At 48.9% G+C, this 26,107-nt stretch overlaps 1 protein-coding gene across 2 annotated transcripts in view; it reads right to left on the bottom strand.

Moving 5' to 3' along the window:
* WFS1 (wolframin ER transmembrane glycoprotein) overlaps positions 1-18,973 on the bottom strand; it is a 43,918-nt gene extending 24,945 nt beyond the window's left edge. The window contains exons 1-2 of one of the 2 annotated variants that reach the window (XM_051964227.1): positions 18,817-18,973; positions 12,450-12,640 (exon numbers count right to left, since the gene is read on the bottom strand). In XM_051964227.1, the coding sequence (XP_051820187.1) occupies positions 12,450-12,639 (190 nt within the window). In that variant the 5' untranslated portion in view covers position 12,640; positions 18,817-18,973. Of the gene's footprint in view, positions 1-12,449; positions 12,645-18,816 lie in introns of both variants that reach the window. The other variant, XM_051964226.1, reaches the window with a different exon arrangement.
* Between the last annotated feature and the right edge of the window lie 7,134 nt (positions 18,974-26,107).

A 26,107-nucleotide genomic window follows, 5' to 3' on the forward strand; every position in this document is an offset into this window, starting at 1 on the left:
AGTACCTTTAACACCAGAAATGTGTAAGGGAGGTTTGCACAAGTGAATGAACTAAGGTAATAACAGCCACCAGCAAGCACAGAGATTACCGTTCATTATAAAAACAAGACAAGACAAAAGAAAAAAGAGAGCTCCTTCAGTCAGCCACAGAATGGGGACTGCAGCAGAGAAGGAGTGGGAACACGCAGACGGGAGTCCCAACTCGGGCCTCCTCCTGTGACCCTGGTCACTCGACTTAACCCTCTGGGCCTTGGTTTACTCTCCTATGAAGTCACAGAGCCAAGATAAATGGCTTCCCCGGTTCTTCCCATTGGAATCTATGAGCCACCACACTGAGAACAGAACTGGAGAAGGTTAAAGAACACTATACGTCATTGGGGGGGGGTGGAGGGGAGTCTTTTTCAATCTGCAGGTTAAGCTGACCCCCCTTCCCTGTGTTCCTTTTTAATTAATTCAATTTCAAACCTCAAGGGAAAACAATCTTTGAAAGTGAGAGGAAAAGTGAGGGTTCAGGAAGGAGAAATGGGAACACCCACAGATACAAAGGATCTGCTAGAATCCGGGCTGCTTTGTCTGTGCTCCGTAATCACGACTAGTGCTTCACGTGGGGAATGAAAAGGAGATGCTGAGAGAAAGGGGGGAGGGATTAGAAAGTGGAAGACAAACTGCAGGAAAGCTAAGGGGAAAGACTCACCAACATCCACACCTGAGAAGTAAAGCCAAAAGATTCCAAGAAGAGAAACGCACAGAATCAAATGAATGAGTGGGGCCAGGGCTGGGGCGGGGGGGGGGGGGAGGGAGGGGGAGAAAGAGGAGAGGTAGCATCTTCATTGAAGTGGAAACCAAGCCCCCCAGGAGGCAGGGGATTTTGGCAGACGTGTAAGTCTCTTCCCCTGGACCTCTGTTTTCTCATCATGAAGTCTACAGTTGTTTCTGGCTGAGACCTTGTATCTCCTCACAAGATATCAGTTTTTCCATCATGAAATGGGGTGAATCTGATTTCCTGACTCATCACCCAGAGCTACTGAGAATGAAGTCCTGTACAAACTGAAAAGTGCTGGGCAACAGTGAACAAGTATGAAAACCCAGTGCCTATTCTCACGGCAAGACGGCTTATGACTGAACAGGGAGCTGATCTCGGAGCTAGGGCCCCAGGGTTAATTCATACCTCTAACTGAAAGTCCTTTGCAAACCTTAAAGTTCTAATGCCAGTTCAAGCTGTTATTATTATTACTATTAAATATTAGTTTTGATATTTAATAATACACCTCCTGGCTTGTGCCCCCGACCTCCCCTTGCCTTCACAGAACTGACATTCTGCTGGCACACGACACATTCACACACAAAGAAACCAGGGCTCTGCAAGAAGTGCATAAGGATTTGGGGGAGTGGTAACCAACATCTGGATCATCTGGAAAGGCTCTTGGAGGAAGAGAGAACCCAGAAGAAGGGAGTCCTAAGCTCTAAAAGATAAAGGAAGGGCGAGAGCATTCTAGGTACAGGGGACAAAAAAGCACTGTGGCAGAGCCGGAGCATCCCATGTATGGGGAACAATTTGTGTCTGGCCTTCCTGAAGGCTTGTGGATGGCACTCGGAGAAGCGAGGTTCACAGTGATGGCACTCTGGGACGAGAAGCACTTTTGTCAATGACTGGCAAGTATCTCGCATCATTTCAGGCACCCTGGGTAATAACGAGGACTGAGGCTGACCTTTGCAAGGGAAGCTTAGGAGACGCCAGTTGGTTGGGGTGACACGGTCAGCACCATGGCCAGCATTCGAGGAAAACCTGAAAAACTAGGAATGAGACAAACTAGGAATGACCGTCCTGGGACAAATGCATCAGGGAGACTGTGGCAGGAAGGAGGAGCTTGGAGAGGGAGAATCCAAATTGGGCCTTAGGGGATGTGCACAGGGTAAAGAAGGCCCGTATTTGAGGTATGGGCAGAGAGAGCTGAGAGTGCACCAGCTGGCATGGGCGGCACTGTCCAGAACCAAGGGGTCACAGAGGCCAGAAAGGCAAGGGAGCTTTGGGCTGCAGAAGACCGCAAAGGAAGAACCTGCATTTTATTCAGGAAGCACTAAAGAGGCTTTGAGGATTTTTGAGCAAAGGAAAGAGGTCCAGATACAATACGTGAACATCTTTTCAAATACGTATTTTTTGGGCATAGAATGTCAGCACTAGAAAGGACTTGGGGTCATTCATTCAAAAGGACATAAAGAAATGAATTTTCTCTTCATAGAACTCACAACAAGAAAGGGAAACGGAGGAAGGAAGTGGGATGAGGACAGAAATGAGAACAAAGCTAAGCACTTAAAGTATCAGGGACTAGATTGCTCCTGAGGAAGAGGGAGGAATTACTAAGAACTGATTCATAACACCTACTGTGGGGCAGCCAGCACTGCCACACTAATGTACTTTAGAAAAGAAAAGAAAAGGAAACCTTTTTTATGTTCATTGTATAACAAAACAGAAATGGCATTCTAATAGCTTTTAATGTCATCTGATTGTATCACTGTGCTTTCCCAGCTTCTGAGCCCTCCTACTCTCATTCCCAAAGTTTCCCAAGTTCCAGAACAGCGGGGTCCCGAGAGGCACAAACAATGAGACCCCTCAAATGGCTGTGAGTACTTGAATTCATACTTCCAGAAGTCACAATTATGTCTGATGCGGTCAATGGTCAGAGCTTAGTGGAAGGACACAGTGACAATTCAAATGATGCGACCACTTCAGGGCTTTCATTACTTGGAATACTCTGGACCCAGCGGAAAGCTGGCATGCTGACAGGGACCCCGTGAAAAGACTCAAGCTCTGTAGGCTAGAAGGGCCTATGGGACAAAGGAGGTCAGCCATCAGCCAGTCAAGAGCCAAGTGTTGGACACACGCGAAGGGGCCTCAGAAGCTGGTGGGTACAGAAGCACTCCAGAAAACAGAGGTCTGATGGGAGCAGGGGGAACCCAAAGGAAAAGTGGTCATCAGAGCTTGCACATACAAGGGGGACCATAGTGCCTGACTTCTTATTGGGGGAGGAGCCGGAGGGAGGGAAGAAATAAATCTGTTAAAATTAATTTTTAAAAAGAACAAGAAAACTTACCCTTAGAAGGGATCTCAAAGCCCATCAAATCCGATCCCCTCTCTTTACAAGAAAAGGCTGAAAGACGGCAAAGTAGATAGTGTTTAATTGAAATGAGGAAGACTCCAGTTCAAATCCTATGAAATCATTTGGCCTCTCTGTGCCTCAGTTTTCTCACCTGTCTCACAGGATTGGGAGATCAAATGAGAGCACACAGGAGCTCTCTGCAATTTCTGAAGCGCTACACAAATGCAAAGAAGAAACTTGGGTGTCTGAGTAAAGCACTGAAGGAGAAGGGGAATGGAAATTGCCTGCTAAGTGTCCGGATCCTCACTTGGAGAGGGAGGACCCTAGGCCCCTTCCAGTCTCTGTTCTCAGAGTATCAGAACACGTTCCATCCCTGTCCTTTCTGCTTGGACATTTGGTAGTTCAGGGATTCTGCTAACCCCCAAGGGCTCGGCCCCCCCAGACACAATCTGCCCATGGCTGGGCCCACGTAAGGTCTAAGTGCCTCGTGGCCCGCTGATGGCGGCTCCCCCCCCCCCCCCCCCCATGAGAGAAGGCTAAGGCATATACAGTGTGGGTGTGAGGAGACTATTTAATAATGGTTTCTCTACAGTCACAGAAAGGACGGAGGAGGAATTTTTAAGACGAGCTCTTTGGCAGCAGTCTGCGCTTTCTTCCCCATTGTGCTCACGCTGCACAAAGAGCATTTCAAAGCTGCTTGGGAGGGGGCTGTCTTTTTGAAAACACACAACGGTCGTTCAAAGCCTGCTGCTGATTTTCAGAGCTGAGATCTTTAAAGAGACACGCTGATCTCACAGGGAGAAGCAGGTGGATTGGGAAGAGCGAGGCAAGGGCAGTCTGGAGCCCCGGGTTCCCAAGAGGACCTCCCTAGCAAAGACTCAAAGTGAGACTGGCCAAGTCACACCCTATGTAGACCCGGGCTTTCTCTTCTTCAAAACGTGGGGGCTGGAGCTGAGCAAAAGCTTTCCTAAAAGACAGATATCCTGAAGCAGAATGGGGGCCTTGGGAGCTGGGGGACCCCCCGAGGAGCTCTGAAAGTCCTTCTCAGGCAAGTTGGAGAACCAGGTGTGGGCTGGGTGAGCCGGGCTCAGGAACCGCAAGGCGTTTCAGCAGACGCCTTCAGCGAGACCCCCAGCTTCAAGGACCTCGTCCGGTAGGACAGATCCCGTACAGAAACACCTGCTGCCTTACCTGCCCTCTGGGAAGTGATCTCCTCAAGGGCGGGGGCTATTCAGGCCTTTCCTTGCAGTCCTGATTTTTAGTCTAGTGCCTGCATAAGGCGAGTTCAAAGTAAAAGCTGCCTGTGGCTCTTCCACCTGAGTCTTTGTGAGTTTTATAAAGAGTTACCCCAAAAGAAAGGACTTATCATCCATCTGGACGACCTCACAAGTCAAGCCTATGTTGGCTCCATGGAAAATGTTCCAAAACAATTTTACAGGCAATTCTCCCGCCTCTCTCTATTTTTCTCTCTTGTACATACATGTACACACATACACATGTACATACACATACACGCACACACACACCCCTAATAGTTTACTAAATTCTCTTTAATCTATAATTTTTTTTATTTTTTAAATTGAATTCAGTAAAATGGGCCTGACTGTCTAGAGAATCACTGTCAAAATTTCTCTCTTGAAGAAGGTACAGCAAATCACCTGGTACACTATGAAGTTCTGTGTGACAGTAATTATAATGATTATAACAGCAGAAGCGGCTCATTGTTTTTGTAGCGTGGGCCCATTTTTGGATGGAGTACTGTGCTGTGGGGGCTCTGGGAAAGGTTAAGATTGACCAGGTAAAGTGCTTTTAATTCTTCTCCACCATCTGGAAAAATCTGTCCCTAATGTAGTCATGCTACTAGACCATAAAGTATTGGCTCCATCTGTTAAAAGTACTTTTAAAAAAGAACTTTTTACCTCCCACCCCTGCTGCCCCAAACTTAGCACATGTTCTCCTAGCATTGTTCCGTGTGAGGTTCGGAGCCGCTAAGCTCCATGGGGCCTTGGAGCCCCTCTTGTTGTGCTGATGAGCAAAGCAAGGAGTCAGGAAGGACGAAAAGGGATTTGTCTGGGAGCTAAGTTCAAACACTCCTACTTTAATCTTGAAAAGGAAGCCATGCAGTTGACTTGACAAGACAGCTAAGTGAGCATTTGGGGACCCACGCTGTACAAAGCCCTTCTTCTGCACAGATTTTAGTGGCTCGAGCCCTGGAGCCACCTGATAAAATTCCTCCCTGTTGGAGGCTGCAGCCAGTGGGCCCTGGGCTGCGGGGTCAGTTCTAGCTCTCGCCAGCTGTGTGACAGTGGGCAGTCCGTTTAATGCCCTGACTCTGATTTCCTCACAAATGGTGGGACTCGCACTACTACCAGCCAGGGTGGTTGTGAAGCAGGCACGAGGGAAATTAAAAAAAGGAGATTTGAGCATCTTACATCTTCCTCTATTCCAAAGCACAAGCAGGGGCTGAATAACTATAGGTTAATAATGATGATAATAAAGCTGCTTCATAAACCTTAATGATTACTGTAAATTAAAGCCGTCGAATCACTGACTCGTGAGGCCCTTTAGAGGTTTACAAAGCACTTTCATTACTGTTCCCAACGTTACCCAACTTGTTGGAGACAGGAAGCTAACGGCTCCCGTGCGTACGGCCCGCCGGCCAATGGCAGACCTGGCATCTGGGCTCGGGGGACCTGTGTGTTACGCGATCAAGGTCAGAGGGACCGTTACCTCTGTTTGGTCGATCAAAAGAAAATAGTCTAGCACATGCCTTCCCACCTACCCCAAAGCAAGAAAACACAAGAATAACTTTCAAAAACATGCTCATGTTTGGGTGGAAGCATCTATTACGTGTGTGCATGTGTTCCATACATGTGTGTATTTAGACTTCTCAGTGTATTTTGGTGTGTGTATGTATATGTACATATGAGAAATATAAATATATATAATATAATTATATTAAGTGTATATGTGTGTATGTATGTATATATGATGATGAAGACAGGTAGGTGACTTAGTGCATGGAGCACTGGGCCTAGAGTCAGAAAAACTGAGTTCATGTCTCGCAAGGTTAATAAGCAACTTAAAAAAAGACAATTTAAGGAAGAATTAAGAGGAGACAAATGTTGATCTGGCTTCTTCTATTTGCCAAAATTCTGGTGTTCCAATCAACCCAATGCAGGAGGAAATGACCTCCCACATAAGGTCATAAGGAACTGAATTTGGCAGAGATGGAATCCTACAACGAGGCTTTTGGAGGCCAGAATTCTCAGCAACATGGCCCTGCTGGCAGGCAGATGATGGCCGTCACCTGCATGAATGAAACACAAAGGGATCGACGGGACTCCCCGAAAGGACACTGCAAATAAAATAAAGACTGAAGAGGTAGCCGTGCTTTTATTTTAGGCAATTTATAAAGTGCTTTTACCACGTGGGATGACGGGCAAATTTCACCTTCTCCCATTAAAGCATCTAACTACTTATTTGCAATATCTCTGTGCCCCAACATGTAATTAATCTCTGCTAAAGTCCACGAGGTGCTGAGCAATATGCAGCGTATGGTTTGAAAGACTGAGGCCCATTTCCCGCCTTTCTGTAGGAACAGCCGATCCTCTCCAACTGATAGGGAGGGATCAGGAGAGTGTGCAACACTGACCACGGACCAACCAAACAGATTTCCTTCCACAAGCCACAGAGGAAACCAGTCTCATTATTTTTCACTCAGAACAGAAACAAGACATGCCCATGGCAAAGGCTCGCTTACACTGGGCTCCTCCAGATATCAGGGAGTCCGGCCCTGCTTAGAAGTTTGGTTGGCAGGGGGCAACTGATTAGAGAAAAACTTCGCTCCTCGAATCTCTTGCATCCACATCCTGCTTTGACCACTGAAGGACTCTGGGGTTGCTGCGGTTTCCCCCCAAGCCTCTGCTCAACCTGCTCCCTGTGGTTTAACTGCTGCCCCACTTCCTCTTCTGATGTTCATTCTGCCAGGTAAATTCCCTTCAAGAGCCAGGCAAGATGCTCTTCCCCCAAAAAACTTCCCTGAGCCTCCCCCTGAGCGTCAGATGCCTCTGGGCAAGTACCACCGGATACTGTCCCAGGATTTCCTACTGGAGCCGAAAAACTGTCCCCAATCATCCTTCTTACCATCTTCCCCGCCCGGAACCTGCTTCTGACCCCCCCTTTCCACCAGCGGCTCCTTAATTCATGCAGTCTCCAGTGCGTATACCTTGGAAATGCCTCGGCCACTTCCCTTGCCCCCGACTCGTGGTCACCGAGCCAGTCCTTGCTTGCCCTCCCCAGCATCCTCCCCCCCTTGCTATTTCTGCTGTCACCACCCCAGTACAGGTGCTCACTATGCTGCCTCCACAGCCTCCTAAGAGGCCTCCCTGCCTCCCCTGTGCCTTGGCACTGCTGCCAGAAGAGGCTCTGACACAAAAGGCCGCAGCTCTGATCACTTTTTTTTATGGCTCCCTATAAATGTGAAAATACATGCTATGTGAACATAAAACGAATCCACATCCCTACAAGCGAAGGAGTCTTGGTGACACAAAGCTCTGAACTGAAATCCTACCTCAGCCATCCATTGGTTGTGTGACTGTCAGCCTCAGTTTCCTCATTTGTACAATGGGGACAATAACAGCACCTATCACGTGAGATTGTTGTGACTCTCAAATGGGAGAACATGCGAAAAGGGTTTTGTAGAGCTTGAGGTACTGCACAAATGTCGGCAATTACGTCACTACCGAGTAAAATCCCAATCCTTAGCCTGACCCCCAAAGCTCCCTAGGGGCCAGCAGGGACTTGGGGCCCAGGAGAGGAGACTTGTTTCATTTCAATTGTCAGATGATTAGCAAACATTATGAAGTGCCCATTATGTGGCAGTCGCTGGGGATACAGACAAAAGAAAAGCAAGTAGGAAGAGAGAGAAAAAGAAAGAAAGAAGGAAGAAAGGAAGGAGGGAAGGGAAGAAGTAAAAAGAAACTTTTTACTCTGAGGGAGTTGTCTTCTGCCTACAGTCCAGGAAGGCAGGTGTTGTATTTTAACGAGGCCATCATAGTCTACTGCACCCAGGAGGTGTTTAATAAATGCTGTATCTGTTTGTATCTGTTAACACTCCTAAGGTGGTTCCTTAGCAGCGAGGTCCCTAATCTCATACTATTCCTTCTCACCGATTTCGTTTATATTCCAGCCAAGAAGGGCACTTGCCAGCCAAGCTTTCCTAGCTCCTTGCCTCCGCTCATTCCTTTTTCCTAAACCCAGGATTTCCTCCCCCTCACACTCACACTCGTCAGATAAAGTAACTGGGGATCCGAAGTGAAAGGCCATGTTCCTGTGCTTTCATTGTGCAAAGATCAGCCCCGTCCCTAACGCCACTCCAGGAGAGCGCCTCCCAGCTGCGAGCACCAAGCTGTATGGGGCTGAGTGGACCCCGTGAAAGAGCTTCCCTGATTTCTGGTTCCTCCATTTGCTGGGCACTTAGGAAAACCCGATCTCTGAAGGACACTGCTTTAGAACCCACTCATGGTGAGTGCAGCCCAAAGGCTTCCCCTTCCCTGCAGAAATATTCTCAATTAAGCTTTCTGATGGATTAAGCCTCTGAAAGTCACTTGATTTTTCTAAGTTTGATTTCTTCCTCTGTAAGAGAGGGAGATAATCCTGCCTCACCTCACAGAACTGTTGGGAAAATCAACTATGAGAAAGCTGGTAATCACAGCAATTTGGGACCGGCAAGACCCACTTGAACAAAAGCCATTACTCTGAGCACCCCACCCCATCCGGGCACTTGCCTGTTAGGGTCATAGCAGCCCTCACCTGAGGAGTGAGAAAGCCCGTCCCAAGACTACCCGCAACTTATATTTCACAGAGGAGCAAAGTGAGAGGCAGAAAAGTTCTAGTGAGCTCTGGCTGGGGTGGAAGTGGAGATGTTAAGTCTCTTGGACCTTTAAAACCCCTACACTCCTATTCTGCTCCTTCTGCCCCCTCCCCCACCTCTGTTTCTCTTTCTCCACGTCTCTCTCTCTCCATCTCTCACTTTCTCTCTCCCCCTTCTTGCTTCTTTCCTGCTTTTCATACACACAGAACTACTACTGTGCACAAATGGTTTTTTTTAAATCAAGTTAAAAGGATTCATCCCTGGTGCATTACACACAACAGAGCAATGTCACTGGATATTTGACTGGCAGTTGTGGCGGCTCCATCAAGGATATGGACTATGAGCTGCGAGCATCGAATGACTATATGCAAAGTCCTCTCTAACCATAATCTGTGCTTCATTAAAAGTGTTATTACTTTTATAACCATCTCCATGAATTTCAAGTCAGTTGTGGTAGACCACCAGTCTACCTTGGTCCTCTGACAGAGAAGGCTGGGAAAGGAAAAAGAACACTGAATGTAAGATGAAAAGATCTGAGTTCAAATCCTAGCCTTCATATTTAATTATCTGAGTAAACCTGTAAAACAAGTCACCTACCCTTCCAAAATGAAGGGACTAGCCGGGATGAGCTCTGAAGTCTCTATTCCTTTATTCTCAGTGCTTTGGCACTCCCCCAAATGGCCTCAGCAATGGCCTCCTGTGCTCCCTGGAAACGGCAATCAACAATTCCTTGAGATCTGCTGGCCCGACAATGAGGCTTGGCCCCTCGTGCGGGCCAGGAGACCTTCCGACTGAGATAGCTGGTCGCCGCGGTTCCCTGATCTCAGTCCCAGGTGACCGCTCAGAAAAGGAGGGCGTGCTTCTGGAGCTGCCCCCATGATGACTGGCTGCCTGACTGTAGGGCATCATGGGAGGGTGAGAACTTTAAAGGGGGACCCTGCAACTCAACTGGTGAAGGCCTGCCCAAACCAGGAGCAGCGGCTCCCTTCTCCCAAAACAGCCCAGCTGGGACAACAGCTCTCGGACCCCAGATGATACACAAGAGACAAGGGGGGGGGGGCCCTTGAGCTTCTGTGACAAAGGCAATCTGAGTCCATCCCAAAGGCAGAGAGACCCTCTTCGGTGAGACTCAGGCCCTACCTTCAGCATCTCATCTTGCAGCCTGAAGGCTCAAACAAGGGGGGGGATGAAGCTGCCCCTGCTGGCTGGCTGCTCACTCACAAAGTTCTTCAATAAGCATGCATGAAGTACCTGGTATGGACCAGGTGCTGAGGAGTTAAGCACCAAACAATCCCTATTGGGACCAGGCTTTCACGCTAGTCTGGTGAGGGGGACGAGTACATGTGAAAATACATGCTACATAAAACGAATCCATATCCCTACAAGCGAAGGAGCTAGATGGGAGGTAGTCAGGAGGGAGGTCAGGAAAGGCTTCAGGAAAAGCCGGGATTCAGGGGAAAGATGGACATTCAATGAAATACGAGGTTTTCAATTGTTTTGGATGAAAAGAGCAGAGCTGAACAGAAAATCTGATCTTCAGACCCAGAACTCAAGAGAAGCATTAGAACGTATAAAGAGAAGAAAAAACAAAGGATTTTTTAAAGATTAAGATGTTGCCATCCCTACGTGGGAAGATGATATGTTTAACTCTCAAGAACTGTCTTTGTTAGAGGGAGACGTAGAGTGAGAGTTGAGTTTAATGTGATGACACAAAAGAAGAAGGAACTGGATTTCAACAAAAAGGAAGAGAAGGACTCTGAGGCACAGGGAAGGAAAGAGAAGGTTTTCCAGGCAAGGAGGTGGAACTGTCTTCCACACTCACTAGCCGCTGTGTGACCCTGAGCAGGGCACTTCAGTCTGTCTCAGTTTCCTCATTTGCAAAATGAGCTGGAGAAGGAAATGGCCCATCCCTCCAGAATCTGCCAAGAAAATCCCAAACAAAGTCACGAGGAGCTGGATGTGACCAACAAGACAGGTTGATCTTGAGTTCGGCATAGCCAGAAGGCCAGCACTCCAACTGGAAGATACAGCAAGACTGTGGAGCTTTAAAGGACAGAGGACTTTTTATTCTAACCTAGAGGCAAAATGGAAGGCAGGAGAGTCAACTCTGCCCTGAAGGAAAATCCCTGTAGTGACAGAGTAGAGGCTGGAGGAGTGGCGGAGGCAGGAAGGGCCGCCAGGAGGCTGTTAAAGATCTGGACCATAGGGAATGAACGAATGAGGACTGGACTTCAGCAGTGGGGGAGGAGTAGCTGTGTTTTCTTATCATCTCCTTCCATCCTCAATAACTCAGAGAGATCTCGAGACTGAGCTCTCCGGGATTTAGCTGTGTGACCGAGGGCAAGGACCCCTCAGCCCCAATTTCTGGATGCGATCACAGAGAGGGACCAGCAGTCCCAACTTCCCCAAACTGTGGGGCTGGCATTTTTCAAGCCTCAAAGTTTCATAGCATGGGCGGGTTATCACCAAAGGCTCTTTACATCTACTTTTCAGCCACAGGGAAAGGAAATGTTTGTCCCAAGGTGTCGCCTGGGACTCAGACCTGGGCTCTCCGACTCCAAATTCAGCATGTTTCAAATGTTTACATCACACTTCAGAGCTGTCAAGGACATTCGATGCTTCTTTCTCGACTTCCACAACAATCAGGGGTCCCCAAAGTTTCAGGGCCATCCTGAGCTTCAATGTGGTCATTGAGCAGGGGGCAGACTAGAGCAGAAGAGATTTTAGCAGGAAAAGTACCTGATTACAGTAATAATCTTACTGTTACTGTAACAGTAAAGTTATAGTAATAATCCAGGGGTGAGATGATGGGGGTCTACGCACACCAGGGTGGAGAGAGGAGACCTCTGAGCAATAGGGGATGCCCTGCTGACCCAGAGGATGTCAAGCTGTTCAAGCCTCCGGCGGCACTAAGACTTTTGGGACATGTTGTATTTATCATAATTATTCTTCAGGAAGGGAGGAGGCCCTACATGCAGGGCAGCATGATCTCTGAAAACCACCAAGCCAGCCCACCACAGACCTGGCAATCGGCCCCTCAAAGGGGCACTCCTCTGGATTAAGAAGTAGGTTTTCCAGGGGTCGAAGTTCCCGTCGCAGAAGGCAAGCTGTCTTGGTGACCCACTGAATATGGCAGCAGGGACCTTGGGTTCAAATCCTGGTACCTACGTCACCAAGACCAATCACTACCCCTCTTCAGAGCCACTTTCTCATATGAGACCAGGCTATGGTACACAACTCTCCAACGTCAGTCGTAAAGTCCGTGCAAACCCACAGTCCTGCTGCCATTTCTGTGCCCAGTGGCAATGACATGGGCTAATTTTCCAAATTAGTGAGCTCCCATCCTACAACGCAGAGAAGGGTTCCGAGAAGTACATTTGCACAAGGGAAAAACAGAAGGGAAAACTTCCGAGTAAGGGAAGATGCTTAAGACAAAAACCTGATCAGTTTAGATGGGGTTTTCCATCTGTTCTCACCATTTTTCTCTCCTCTCTCGGGGCCAGTGGGCCGTCCAGCAGCCGGAGCGGCCGGTGGTGATGAGGACGGCAGATGGCGCTGATCTCTAGCCTCATCTCCTTGCGCTGAGGAAGCTGCCGCATTGAGCTGGGACCGGCCAACCTGTGGTTGGGGGTGAGATGGGCTCGGTGGAGACGGCTCAGGCTCCATGCTACCTGAAACAGACAAACACGTCTCTAAGTCGGACAAAACCACGGTCCCCCCTCCTCCTGTTCCAGCGGAAGTTTGTGCCCCCTTTTAAAGAGAAATCCAGGCAGCCATACGTATCCACGATCGCCAGAACAGCTTATTTATAAAACAAAGCTGAATTTGCCATCACGGAATTTCACCCTAAGCATGCTCGATGTGCCAGGCAGTGTGTCACATGCTGGGGATACAGAGAAAAAGACACTCCAAGGATCGCAGTCTAGTGGAAACAAACAGCCACGTCAAGACAAGATAAAATGCTGTGAATGGCTGGTCATCTCAGAGCATGAAGGGAACCTGGGAAAGCTTCTTGCAGAAGGGGGAGCCGAGCAGAGTCCTGGGGGAAGCCAGGAGGGAGAGGGAGGGAGGGAGGAAGAATAATCCGGGGACGGGGGACAGAGCGGGAAGAGGCATGGATTCTGGAGATAGGAGTGCCAGGAGCAAGGCCGGTGTCGCTAGATAGTCAAGTGTGTAAAGGTATAAAGTGTGAAAAGACTGGAAAGGTAGAAAAGGCACCTTGTGAAGAGCCAAAGAGGGGGGTTCATGTTGAATCACGGAGACCCTGGAGTTTATTGAGCGGGGGGAGGGATGACACGGTCACCCTATGTTCTGGTCACTCAGTATCACAGATCCCAATGGAACTGGACCCAGCATCATCCAGTCCAACCACCTTATTGCTCAGTGGAAGAAACTGGCCCAGAGGCTGAACGCCGGGTCTTTGGGCACAGGGGCTGGCCTCAAAGGGAGGTCATCGAACTAAATTCAATGCTCATTGTGGGGCCCCCAGCACAAGAGCACAGAAGGGAAGAGCCAGAGAGCGCTGGATGGCAGCTTCCTCAAAGGCTACTTGACCATGTCGCTAGGATGGAGCTGACCCTCCCTCGGCCCTGAGGAGTTTCCACCACAACAAGAACATGGAAAACTGTCCCCAATGCCCCCTCCTTCCAATGGGAACCTGTCCCCTTGGGTGGGACCGCCATGCAGAGAAGTTCACTTCATTCTAGAAAATACTCCTCCTGCTCCTATTAACAACAATGGAAAATCACTCCGTGTACCCAGGACTAGTATTTAAAGGGACCAACTGGAGGCCAAACCTGGACCCTGAGGGAAGAAGCTATTTAGGGCCTTTAAAGGGCTTCGAGTCCTGGAAAAATGTCAGCCCCGTGCAGAAACGGCGGCTGCACAAATCAACGTTCAACTATATTTACTAAGCAGAGAATTTCAGAAAACATGCGCCCAGCTGTTTGGAAGATAAAAATAAGCCGTGAGCATGGCACTGGCGGAGTCACTGCCCACCCCAGCAAAGACGAGTGGCGATGTTCCCAGCAATCGCCCATGGGTGGTACGATTCCACCTGGAACCAGAACACTTGGCTTCCAGTCCCCTCCCTTAATGATTCACTTCTCTTTCATTTGTCCTTTTTTTTCCCCCCTGAGGCAAATGGGGTTAAGTGACTTGCCCAAGATCACACAGCTAGGAAGTGTCTGAGACCAGATTTGAACTCAGTCTTCCTGAGGTCAGGGCTGGGGCTCTATCCCCTGCACCACCTAGCTGCCCCTTCTCTCTCATTTTGTAAGCCAGGAAGGTCAGCATAGAGTCGTGGATAGGAGAGCACCTGAGAGGAAGACCTGAGTTCAAGTCTGTGACTCTAAGGCCAATCACCTCCCCTAGTTTCCAAGACCACAGTGGAGCTTTAATTCCTGATGATTGAGCCAGGAAGTGACCCCTGGTGCTCTGGGTCCAAACCCAACCCTCTTTTCACTACACACTCTGGCTCTTGGGGATAAGATCTGGCTAGCCCACATGGAGGGAGGAGTCGGTGTTCCGAATACAGGCTCACAGTCTAATCCGGCTGGAATGTGCGCTGTGAGTCCAGCTTTAAACGGCCCACAGCATGCAGAAGGAACAGCTCAAAGATTCCTCTTCTAAAAAGGCCCAAATGAGTGCCAGAATGGGACTTTCATAAAGAAGGAGAAAAATGAGCTAGCACTACTGCAATACCCGCTCCACGAAGGCTGGGACTACGGCTTTTCTTTCAAATCTGGCCTCAGACACTCGTTGTGTGACCCTGGCCAAGTCACTTAATTCTGTCTGCCTCGGTTTCCTCATCTGGAAAATGAGCTGGGGGATTAAGGCACCATGCCACCATCTTTGTCAAGAGAACCCCAAATGGGGTCACAAAGAGACAGACACCACAAGCAACAAAACCATCTTCTTCCAACTAACTCCCTAATACAGGCTGATTATTTCAGCCCCTTCACTCCAGGTGGATAAAGGGACTCACACAGTAACAATGAGAGACGGATTAATGAACACCCCAGAGTCCCACCCTTCCTGTATTTATGCTTATCAGACCTAATCACATCCAAAGATGGCTTGGGTTTGTCGCCCTTTGTATTCCTCAGTAGAAAACCCAACAGTTCTAACTTCTCTGGGCCAGAGGATATCAGCTGGAAATCCAAGAGTTACCCAGAGGCCACCTATGCTTCAAAGGTCAGAGACTCAGGATCGACAAGCAGGCGTGCACCCGTTAACGAGCTTGTTCACACAGATCCACCCAGGATTTTCAAAACAGAAAGAATCCGTGCCCTTCAATCTCTAAGCCTGACACGTGGGCCTTTGATGGCTAACGTGCTAAATGTGAATGTGTAATCTGGCTCCGCTCTTTTTCCAAGCTAATTTCTCCTTCGTTTTCTTAACACGCTGCATCTAAATGGCAAATCCACCTGGTTCTGGTGTGGTGGAGAACTTCCTCTTGAGCCCAACCCCCTTCCCTACAGACGAGGAAAATGAATTGCAGACAGGAGATGCACCTTCCCTAAGGCGTGAAAGATGAACTAAGAGGGCAAGAACAGAGACAATACAGAGAATACTACGGTGCTTACTCTGTTCCAGGCTTTATGCTAATATTATTATCTCATGCTATCCTCACAGCAGCTTGGGAGATAGACACTACTATTATCTCCATTCTACAGATGAGAAAACTGAGGGAGACAGAGGTGAAGTAGTGTGCGCAGAACAACACTCAGAAAGAAGTGTCTGTGTTAACCCTGAACCAGAATACATTTCTGTCATATATATTTTATTCCATATCAAACAGGACACTGACTGAAAACACTGTGGCCTACACTTAAATTTATGATCTTTAAAAAATTAAATTGGTGACTCATGGAGATTTAGAGCAAAGAGCCGAGGACCGAGCTAACCCCAAATGCCCATCCTGCGTAGGGAGAAAGACTGGAGATGCCCCACACAGCCTGGCTGAAGACATCCTTACCAGAGGCCCAGCCAGTGAGAAGTCTGTGACTTCCCGAGGCTAGTCCCGAGGAGGCAGAAATCCTGCCTCCAACCTGGCCAGCACTAGGCAGAGAGGCAGAGGGGTGAAAATCTTCCCCAGGAAATCACCAGGCCACTTTCAACTCACCTGAAAATTGAAGATAATAGATATAGGATTGCTGCTATCAGTTTCTTCTCAGTTACAAGTTAGGGAGAACTTACTGACAGCCCACAGCACGGTGGGCAAGGGACAAAAGCCCCATCTGGGAGACCCCCTTTGGCAGGCTATTTTGGAAATTCTGAGGGGCCTCGCAATGACCAGGTTGGCGCACTTGTGCCCTGATCTCTAACTTGTTTCTGCCTGAGAAAAGGTTACAATGTCCTTGGTAGCTCCCAGGAGCTTATTTTTGCCTTCAAGTATTAAGAGCTTAGACAGGGGACAGGACATGACAAACCAAATGGCACTCACAGGGGTCCAAAAAAGGAGACCCTCTGAATCGGAAAGAGCTTCAAGACTTTCTGGCCTGGAGAGAAAACTATTTGCCCCAGTTGATAAAAGCCAAGAATATATGAAGTAAGGGTGAGGTGGAGTGAAAGAAATGAGAAAAATCCAAACAAATCAAATAGCACAGATTTGCAGTCAGGATCTGGTTTTCAAATCTGGCTCTGCTGGAGCAAACTACCTCTACAAGCTCGATTTCCTAAAATCGGTGATCCTTTGAATCAGAGCCATAGACCAAAAGAGAGCATTCCTGATAAACAAGGATCTTCTGATCACTGAAACATAAAATTAGAGCTACAGGGACCACCCAAGGAAATGAATGACCAGGTAACACAGGGACCTGCCAGTGACAGGCGGGAAAGAAATCCTCAGGCTTCCATCCCAAAGGCGGGGCTTTCCACTGCTTGGATGCCCTCTCACTCCCCTTCCCCCACCAAAGCAGAAGCTTTCTCATGGAAAAAAGTCAACCCAATGAAACTCTAAACCATCCCTGACAAAGCAGGAATAGCACCTAGCAATGCTTGAGGGTGCCCGGGCTTCTGAGGCCCAGTGTGCAGGTAGGAAGCTAAGAGAAAACAGTTCAGCTTCAGCTTAAACATCCAGAAAAACCTGAAAAGGAGAAGACAGAATAGGGAGAAAGCCCTGCAGACACTCTCATTCCAAATGCTGGAGGAGGGGAGACCTGAAAAGAAAGGCCATGGAGAGAAAATACAGGATAACCTCCTCCGCTACTGCTTAGAGGATTCAGGGCCAGTGAAGTTCCACATCACTGGGTTTACAGATAGGAGAATGAGTGCTGCTATTATCTCCCCCACTCTGGAAAATTCAGCACCAATTCATTCAACAAGCAGTTTTTAAAGCATTACTGGGGCCGGTGGCAAAGTGCTGGGATGCAAAGAGGCAAAGGACAGACTTCCCTCTTGGAGCTTACAATCCAAGGGGGAGAAAAGAGGCAAAGCAAAACCCATAAAGCAACCTTACATCCAGGGTAAACTTGCAGGAAGTTGGGGAGAGAGGCTCCCAGGAGGGTTCTTTGGGGTACCCCAGGGTTAAGCTCCCAGCTAGCACCTGCTGCCAGTTTCTCCGTTCCTCCTAGACCAGGACCACCGTTGCTTCCACGACAAGTAGCCAGGGAGCTCCCCCCTCCTGCCACTCTCTCCCGTAGCTAAAGGGCACCCAGATCAAAGGGCTGAGAAATGGCCAAAGCTCTACCTAGTCGCACCTTCTGCTCTTTCTGCGATCCTGATGGGGGGGGGGGGCGAAGCAGGATGGGGGTGGGGTCCACCAGAGCAGCAGAGAAGCCAAGAACAGCTTCCAAAGGGCCGAGGATGCCTTGGGGAAGGGGTGCGCCCTCCTGGGAGAGATTGCTGCCCCCTTGTGCCCTGACCCCTTCCCAAGGTGCAGAGGGTGCCTTGGGGGCCGGGGGAGCCCCTGACCCCTTCCCAAGGTGCAGAGGGTGCCTTGGGGTGGGGGGCCCTGCTGGGGGAGCCCCTGACCCCTTCCCAAGGTGCAGAGGGTGCCTTAGGGTGGGGGGCCCTGCTGGGGGAGCCCCTGACCCCTTCCCAAGGTGCAGAGGGTACCTTGGGGGCCGGGGGAGCCTGCTGGGGGAGCCCCTGACCCCTTCCCAAGGTGCAGAGGGTGCCTTAGGGTGGGGGGCCCTGCTGGGGGAGCCCCTGACCCCTTCCCAAGGTGCAGAGGGTGCCTTGGGGGCCGGGGGAGCCCCTGACCCCTTCCCAAGGTGCAGAGGGTGCCTTAGGGTGGGCGGCCCTGCTGGGGGAGCCCCTGACCCCTTCCCAAGGTGCAGAGGGTGCCTTGGGGTGGGGGGCCCTGCTGGGGGAGCCCCTGACCCCTTCCCAAGGTGCAGAGGGTGCCTTGGGGGCCGGGGGAGCCTGCTGGGGGAGCCCCTGACCCCTTCCCAAGGTGCAGAGGGCGCCTTGGGGTGGGCGGCCCTGCTGGGGGAGCCCCTGACCCCTTCCCAAGGTGCAGAGGGTGCCTTGGGGTGGGCGGCCCTGCTGGGGGAGCCCTTTCCCCCCGGAGGCCGGACAACCCTCAGGCGGAGTCGCAAGCGATGCCCTTCGGGGGAGGGAGTCACAATTTCCAAAGTGTCCTGGGCATCCCTGGCAAACCCTCCGCGAGGCAACAAGCACTTGGGCAGCACCTGGGGCGTGCCAAGCCCTGCGCTCAGCCCAAGGATACAGAGGGATCCTTAAGGTCACTGCCAGCTCCGAGGCGGCGGTCCCGGGGCCGGACTGCGCTCAGGACGCCTGTAAGGGGGTGGGGGGCGAGCCTGAGTGCCCCGGCCGGGGGGCGGGAGCTAGAGGGAGCCAAGAGCGCGCCGCCTCCCCCCGCGGGACGAAACTTACCAGCCCAGCTGGAGGCGCCCCCGGGGAGCCCGGCCCTCCCGCCGGCTCCGGAGCCCGAGCTTAGGGGCCGCACGCGACCGGCCGCAGCCCCGGGAGCAGAGGGAGCAGCCGCCGGAGGTCTCAGGGCCGCAGCCGAGCGCAGAGTGGCCGGAGCTGGCTGGCGGCGAGAAGTATAAGCGCTCGGAGACCCCGCCCCTCCCCGCCCCGTCCCACGTGCCGTTCCGAGCCCGCCTGCGGGACACAGTCTCAGAGCGCCGCGTGCCGGGAGGCCGAGCCGGCGGTCCGTCAGACTAAGCCCCGCCCCCTCCCTTCGCCTCCGCCACTCAGTGACCTGGCAGTCGACAACTTCAGAAGCTCGAGTCAGCGCTGGGCAAAACTTTCTGATTCGCCGACGGTTCTCTCGTGGCCCCTCCCTCCACACTGCTTCCGAGGGTGGGATTGGCTGAGAACTGGAGCCTAGGGCAGCCCAGAGATCAGCCTGGCTGCCCCATAGTAGCCCAGAGGCCCCGGGGGCCGTAGGCTGGCTGGTCCCGGCTCTGCCAATAGGGACTCGGCTCAGCCCCGAGACGGCTCTGCCTCCCCTCCCCCTGTTCTGACCGCCAAGCCTCCCCGCTGACGAGCTTGCGCTCAGAGGCTAAGTTCCATGGAACTAAGTTAATTAGTCTGGAGAGGAGTGGAAGGCTCTCCGAGCCTCGGAGCCGACCCCAGTCAGGGGAACCGGGCAGGATGGTCCCCTGGTGGAAGCAGGTTCTGGAGCCCAGGAGCCCAACGCGTTCCGCCCTGCTCGGTCCGCTGCGCTGCGTCCTCCTCCTCCTCCTCTCCATCCCTTCTTCCTCTCTCCCTCCTCAGCCTCTGAATCCCTTCCTCCTCATCCTCTCCAATCCTTCCTTCTCTCCCCCTCATCCATCTCTTCTTCCTCCTCCTCCTCTCCATCCCTTCTTCCTCTCTCCCTCCTCAGTCTCCAAATCCCTTCCTCCTCATCCTCTCCAATCCTTCCTTCTCTCCCCCTCATCCATCTCTTCTTCCTCCTCCTCCTCTCCATCCCTTCTTCCTCTCTCCCTCCTCAGTCTCCGAATCCCTTCCTCCTCATCCTCTCAATCTTCCTTCTCTCCCCCTCATCCATCTCTTCTTCCTCTCCTCCTCTCCATCCCTTCTTCCTCTCTCCCTCCTCAGACTCCGAATCCCTTCCTCCTCATCCTCTCCAATCCTTCCTTCTCTCCCCCTCATCCATCTCTTCTTCCTCCTCCTCCTCTCCATCCCTTCTTCCTCTCTCCCTCCTCAGCCTCTGAATCCCTTCCTCCTCATCCTCTCCAATCCTTCCTTCTCTCTCCCCCTCATCCATTTCTTCTTCCTCCTCATCCTCTCATCCCTTCTTCCTTTCTCCCTCTTCATCCTCTCCATCCCTTCTTCACTCCCTTTCTCATCCTCTCCATCCCTTCTTCCTCTCTCCCTCCTCAGTCTCCGAATCCCTTCCTCCTCATCCTCTCCAATCTTCCTTCTCTCTCCCCCTCATCCATTTCTTCTTCCTCCTCATCCTCTCCATCCCTTCTTCTCTCTCCCTCCTCAGCCTCTGAATCCCTTCCTCCTCATCCTCTCCAATCCTTCCTTCTCTCCCCCTCATCCATCTCTTCTTCTCCTCCTCCTCTCCATCCCTTCTTCCTCTCTCCCTCCTCAGCCTCTGAATCCCTTCCTCCTCATCCTCTCCAATCTTCCTTCTCTCCCCCTCATCCATCTCTTCTTCCTCCTCCTCCTCTCCATCCCTTCTTCCTCTCTCCCTCCTCAGCCTCTGAATCCCTTCCTCCTCATCTCTCCAATCCTTCCTTCTCTCCCCTCATCCATCTCTTCTTCCTCCTCCTCCTCTCCATCCCTTCTTCCTCTCTCCCTCCTCAGCCTCTGAATCCCTTCCTCCTCATCCTCTCCAATCCTTCCTTCTCTCTCCCCCTCATCCATTTCTTCTTCCTCCTCCTCCTCTCCATCCTTTCTTCCTCTCTCCCTCCTCAGTCTCCGAATCCCTTCCTCCTCATCCTCTCCAATCCTTCCTTCTCTCTCCCCCTCATCCATTTCTTCTTCCTCCTCATCCTCTCCATCCCTTCTTCCTCTCTCCCTCTTCATCCTCTCCATCCTTTCTTCACTCCCTTTCTCATCCTCTCCATCCCTTCTTCCTCTCTCCCTCCTCAGTCTCCGAATCCCTTCCTCCTCATCCTCTCCAATCTTCCTTCTCTCTCCCCCTCATCCATTTCTTCTTCTCCTCATCCTCTCCATCCCTTCTTCCTCTCTTCCCTCCTCAGCCTCTGAATCCCTTCCTCCTCATCCTCTCCAATCCTTCCTTCTCTCCCCCTCATCCATCTCTTCTTCCTCCTCCTCCTCTCCATCCCTTCTTCCTCTCTCCCTCCTCAGCCTCTGAATCCCTTCCTCCTCATCCTCTCCAATCTTCCTTCTCTCCCCCTCATCCATCTCTTCTTCCTCCTCCTCCTCTCCATCCCTTCTTCCTCTCTCCCTCCTCAGCCTCTGAATCCCTTCCTCCTCATCCTCTCCAATCCTTCCTTCTCTCCCCCTCATTCATCTCTTCTTCCTCCTCCTCCTCTCCATCCCTTCTTCCTCTCTCCCTCCTCAGCCTCTGAATCCCTTCCTCCTCATCCTCTCCAATCCTTCCTTCTCTCTCCCCCTCATCCATTTCTTCTTCCTCCTCCTCCTCTCCATCCTTTCTTCCTCTCTCCCTCCTCAGTCTCCGAATCCCTTCCTCCTCATCCTCTCCAATCCTTCCTTCTCTCTCCCCCTCATCCATTTCTTCTTCCTCCTCATCCTCTCCATCCCTTCTTCCTTTCTCCCTCTTCATCCTCTCCATCCCTTCTTCACTCCCTTTCTCATCCTCTCCATCCCTTCTTCCTCTCTCCCTCCTCAGTCTCCGAATCCCTTCCTCCTCATCCTCTCCAATCTTCCTTCTCTCTCCCCCTCATCCATTTCTTCTTCCTCCTCATCCTCTCCATCCCTTCTTCCTCTCTTCCCTCCTCAGCCTCTGAATCCCTTCCTCCTCATCCTCTCCAATCCTTCCTTCTCTCCCCCTCATCCATCTCTTCTTCCTCCTCCTCCTCTCCATCCCTTCTTCCTCTCTCCCTCCTCAGCCTCTGAATCCCTTCCTCCTCATCCTCTCCATCCTTCCTTCTCTCCCCCTCATCCATCTCTTCTTCCTCCTCCTCCTCTCTATCCCTTCTTCCTCTCTCCCTCCTAGCGTCTGAATCCCTTCCTCCTCATCCTCTCCAATCCTTCCTTCTCTCCCCCTCATCCATCTCTTCTTCCTCCTCCTCCTCTCCATCCCTTCTTCCTCTCTCCCTCCTCAGTCTCCGAATCCCTTCCTCCTCATCCTCTCCAATCTTCCTTCTCTCTCCCCCTCATCCATTTCTTCTTCCTCCTCATCCTCTCCATCCCTTCTTCCTCCCTTCCCTCCTCAGTCTCTGAATCCCTTCCTCCTCATCCTCTCCAATCCTTCCTTCTCTCTCCCCCTCATCCATCTCTTCTTCCTCCTCATCCTCTCCACTATTTCCTCCTTACATTTCTTCATTATCTTTTCCATCTCTTCCGTCTCATTCCCTCCTTACCCTGCCTATCTTTTTTCTTCTCACTCCCTCCTCACCCTCTGCACCCCTTCTTCCTCTCTCCCTCTTCATCCTCTCCATCCCTTCTTCTTCACTCCCTTTCTCATCCTCTCCATCCCTTCTTCCTCTCTTCCCTCCTCAGCCTCTGAATCCCTTCCTCGTCATCCTCTCCAATCCTTCCTTCTCTCCCCCTCATCCATCTCTTCTTCCTCCTCATCCTCTCCACTATTTTCTCCTTACATTTCTTCATCATCTTTTCCATTCTTTCTCTCATTCCCTCCTTACCCTGCCTATCTTTTTTCTTCTCACTCCCTCTTTACCCTCTCCATTTCTTCCTAACCTCTCCCTCATCACTCTCTCCCTCCTCATCACTATTCCCCTTTTGTTTAGCAAAGTTCTGCAGTATTTTGGTCCTGCCACCAGAGATTCAAGATTGCAATATAAGCATTTTATTTCTACAAAACTTTAAGGCTGACAGACTACAATGGACAATAAGGACTAAGATTGCTTAAGTATTATTGTCTTCTTTTTATAGAGGAGGAAAGTAGATGCCAGAAAGGGGAAATGAGTTTGCCTATAGTTACTCAATCATTAAATGGTAGTGATGGTAGGTTTCCTTTCCTCTATCACTTTATCTGTCTTGGTTTTCTTCAGTGTCTTTTTGACTTATTTCTGTGAAACATCTAGAATTGTGAAATCATAATTCAAAGTCGTAGTTCAATGGTGTTCTCAAAGTTTTTGTTATAAAAGTCTTTGTAGATCTTTCCCATTTTGTGATCCATTTGTTGTCTTTCTGATTTCATCCTTAAATGTTCTTGAGTTAGTTTTAATTAATTGGATACTCCTAAAGCTTTCTTCAATTTCCTTCTCTGTCAGATTTTATAAACAAGTTTATTTCTATACCAGTGTTTCTCTTGTCTATTATATTGCTCTGCTTGGCAAAGAAGTCAAATCTTTGCTGAACCAAATTAATCTCCTGAGCCTTTTGGGGCCTTCTTATTATAGCTCTTGATTTCTATATTTTAAACTTCATAATGGCTCTAAACCATATCAATGTATGTTCTTCCACCCATTTCCTAGTTCAACATTTAATTTAAATGGATCAGGTTGAAATTGTCTCAATTACATCTCATATGTTTTTTCTTTATTCTTGTTGAAATTGATTTTGACTATTTGTTTGACTGATTGATTTATACAATTGATTCATAAATGACTTCCACATTACTAATCAGTTATTTCCTATAAATATCTCATAGATTTCAAGTTTTGTTTGTTATGTTGTTATATTATATTATTGTTATGTAGCTTGCTATGTTCAACATCTTCCACAAGATCTTGATATATCTGCATTTGTAGATATGTGCTATAGCTATAGATAGATTAATTGGTTTATTGATATATGTGAGAGTCCTGTGAATACTCCAACACTCTCACCTCTCTTTTCTTACTCCTTAAATGCATTTTCTAACATTTATTGTCACACTACCCTTCATCTTTGCAGTGAAATCACCAGTCATCAAAATATGTCTTGATTTAATTGGGAGAATCTTCAAATTCGTAGCAGTATTTCTTAATATCTTTATCTTCTATAACAGATATTGATACATACATTTTGATTATTTTTGCAAATTTATATCATGACCATTACAATAGAAGATGGCCAGTGAAATAATGTTTTTTTGCTTTGGTTGCATAATAAAAATTGAATAATCTATCAATTCTTTTATTTGCCTTCCCATTGAGACCCTGTGAACAATCCTTCCATTTAGCTTTGATTTCCTTTTTTCTTCTGGTTTCCTTGATGATAAAACTGTGAAATCACACAACTCCCATCACACAACTCCCACCCTGCAATAAAATGTCTGTTTTATTTTTGTTACACAAGAATCTCAAAAGTGCTCTGTTAATGTTTTTTTTTTTAATGTGATTATTAAAACCCTGTGCCTTTTCCCACCAATCTGCTTCTCTTAGAGAAGTGAAGTCATTTTGAAGGAATGAAATCCCATTCTATATATTTCCTTTGTTTCAGGAATGACCATAGACAAAGAATTAATTTCCAGTTGACTAGCCTACTGGTAAAGTGACCCTTTTGTGCTTTCCTACGTAAGGCCTTGGAAAGCAGAAATAATCATTGCCAGGGCAGTACGTCACTCCTTTCTAGCATGGTGGAGACCTGAATTTCACTCCTATAGCCTTAGAGACACACAGGTGCATAGCATGAGCATCAAAGTAGGATTTTAGAGGAAAGGCAGGAGCTATGAGAAAATTCCACATTCTTGGAGTGTCTACAGTACTTAAAGTATTGTAAAAATTCAACCAGATTGCACACCTCCTAAAGCCAAGATTCCTTATCTTTGTCTATCTCTCCCATCATGACATCTAACATAGGAGACTGTGAAATCGTGGCTTTTTGATTGATTGTCTCAACAGTTGAAAGGCAGACTTCTTGGAATATTAAGTATGATAATAATAGCATTATCAGATATGTTAGAGTTGTTTTGGACCTGGAAGATTGGTTGTCCTGAGTTCAAGCCACATCTCTGTCACTGTGTGCACAGATCGATTTCCTTGGAACTCTCATTTCTCTCTTTATAAAATGAGATGGTTGGATTAGACAGTCTCTGAAGGCCCTTTCCATTCTGAATCGCGTTCTGTGAGATATTTTCTGGTTCAATGCCCTCATTCTTCAGATAAGTTGTGGCAGCCCAAAGAAGCAGCACCTTGTATGGGAAGAGTTGGGAGATCTGGATTCTAATCCCAATCCCAATTCTGATGTCAGTTGTGTGACCATGGGCAAGTCATCTAATTTGTCTAACTCTCAATTTCCTCTTCCATAAATGGGATTAATAATAACTACCTACTTCCCTGTGAGGAAATCAGGACCCGGAGAAACCCAAAGAGATCAAATGACTTGGTTAAAGTCACATAGCCAGTAAGTAAGTCATAGACTCAGAGCAGAAATGATCAACCCAAAGGTCAGACGGTGAGTGGTCACAGTTCATGGGACTGCGTACACCCGGCCAACTATCATTCCAGCTTATTTTCTTCCCCAAATCAGTTGGAATTTTTTTTTGGTTGTTTTTTTTTTTTTGTGCCCCTTTAGATAATGTGAGGGTGTCTTCATTTACTCATCAGAGTAGGCAGGAAGGCTGACATTTACTTAGCTAGAGAGATGATTCATGAAGCACTGAGAGAGCTTTCAGTCAAGGGGAAAAAACTCAAAATAATTTGTACTAATGGAACTTTGGGTTGAAAAAAGCATAATCACATGTATAGTCTAAAGGAGATAATCCAAAGAACCCCTGTTCTTTTATAACTTCCTAGCTTCTCATTGTTAGAACTGAATGACTGGGTAATTCCCCAAATAATATCTTGCATGTATATACATATATGTTTTATTAAACACATATATCACATATGACTATGTATGCATGTTATTTATTTACATCTGGCTATATGTCTGTCTATGGAATTTAAGGTTTGTGAAGCTCTGTCCTTACTTGTCTTGTAATATAAGTGATCAATATATCATTATTCCTATTTTATAAACGAGGGCAGTGAGACTCTGAAAAGTTAAGTGATTTCTTTATGCTTGCATAAATAAATAACTAAAGAATCCGAGATAAAATTTGAACTGAGGTATCCTTACCCTAAGTCCAGAATGCTTTGTTACTAGCCTACAACTGCATCATTCCTAT

This window comes from Antechinus flavipes, chromosome 6, assembly GCF_016432865.1.
Source record: "Antechinus flavipes isolate AdamAnt ecotype Samford, QLD, Australia chromosome 6, AdamAnt_v2, whole genome shotgun sequence".
NCBI lineage: Eukaryota > Metazoa > Chordata > Mammalia > Dasyuromorphia > Dasyuridae > Antechinus > Antechinus flavipes.